This window comes from Peromyscus eremicus, chromosome 14 (assembly GCF_949786415.1).
Source record: "Peromyscus eremicus chromosome 14, PerEre_H2_v1, whole genome shotgun sequence".
NCBI classification, from domain to species: Eukaryota; Metazoa; Chordata; class Mammalia; order Rodentia; family Cricetidae; genus Peromyscus; species Peromyscus eremicus.
In genome coordinates, this window is record NC_081430.1 from 62,415,460 (window position 1) to 62,415,974 (window position 515).

At 48.3% G+C, this 515-nt stretch overlaps 1 gene segment (V, D, J or C); it reads right to left on the reverse strand.

Moving 5' to 3' along the window:
* Positions 1–515, reverse strand: LOC131923890 (immunoglobulin heavy variable 3-7-like). The segment is given in 2 exon segments: positions 1–335; positions 440–515. Coding segments are annotated over 2 exon segments (381 nt in total).

The window sequence follows — 515 nt, forward strand, 5'->3', positions numbered from 1 at the left end:
TCACTGAAGGTCCCTCACTGTGTCTCTAGTACAGTAATAAATGGCGGTGTCTTCGGCTCTTAAGCTGTTCATTTGCAGGTAGAGGCTGCTTTTGGAATCATCTCTTGAGATGGTGAATCTGCCTTTCACAGACTCCCCATAGTGTGTTTCATAATTATAGCTTTTGGTTCTAATTTGTGCAACCCACTCCAGCCCCTTCCCTGGAGCCTGGCGGACCCAGCTCATCCAGTAGTCACTGAAGGTGAATCCAGAGGCTGCACAGGAGAGTTTCAGGGACTTTCCAGGCTGCACCAAGCCTCCCCCAGACTCCACCAGCTGCACCTCACACTGGACACCTGAAAAGACAGAGAATCCTGTCAGTAAGCTCTCACAAATGTCCACTGACCCTCACACTCATGTCCACTCACACACCCAGAATCTCTCCTTGTCTATAAATTACCTTTTAAAAGAACAAGAAGGAAAACCCAGCTCAGTCTTAACTCCATGCCGGAAGTTCTGTGTTCAGTGGTAAACAC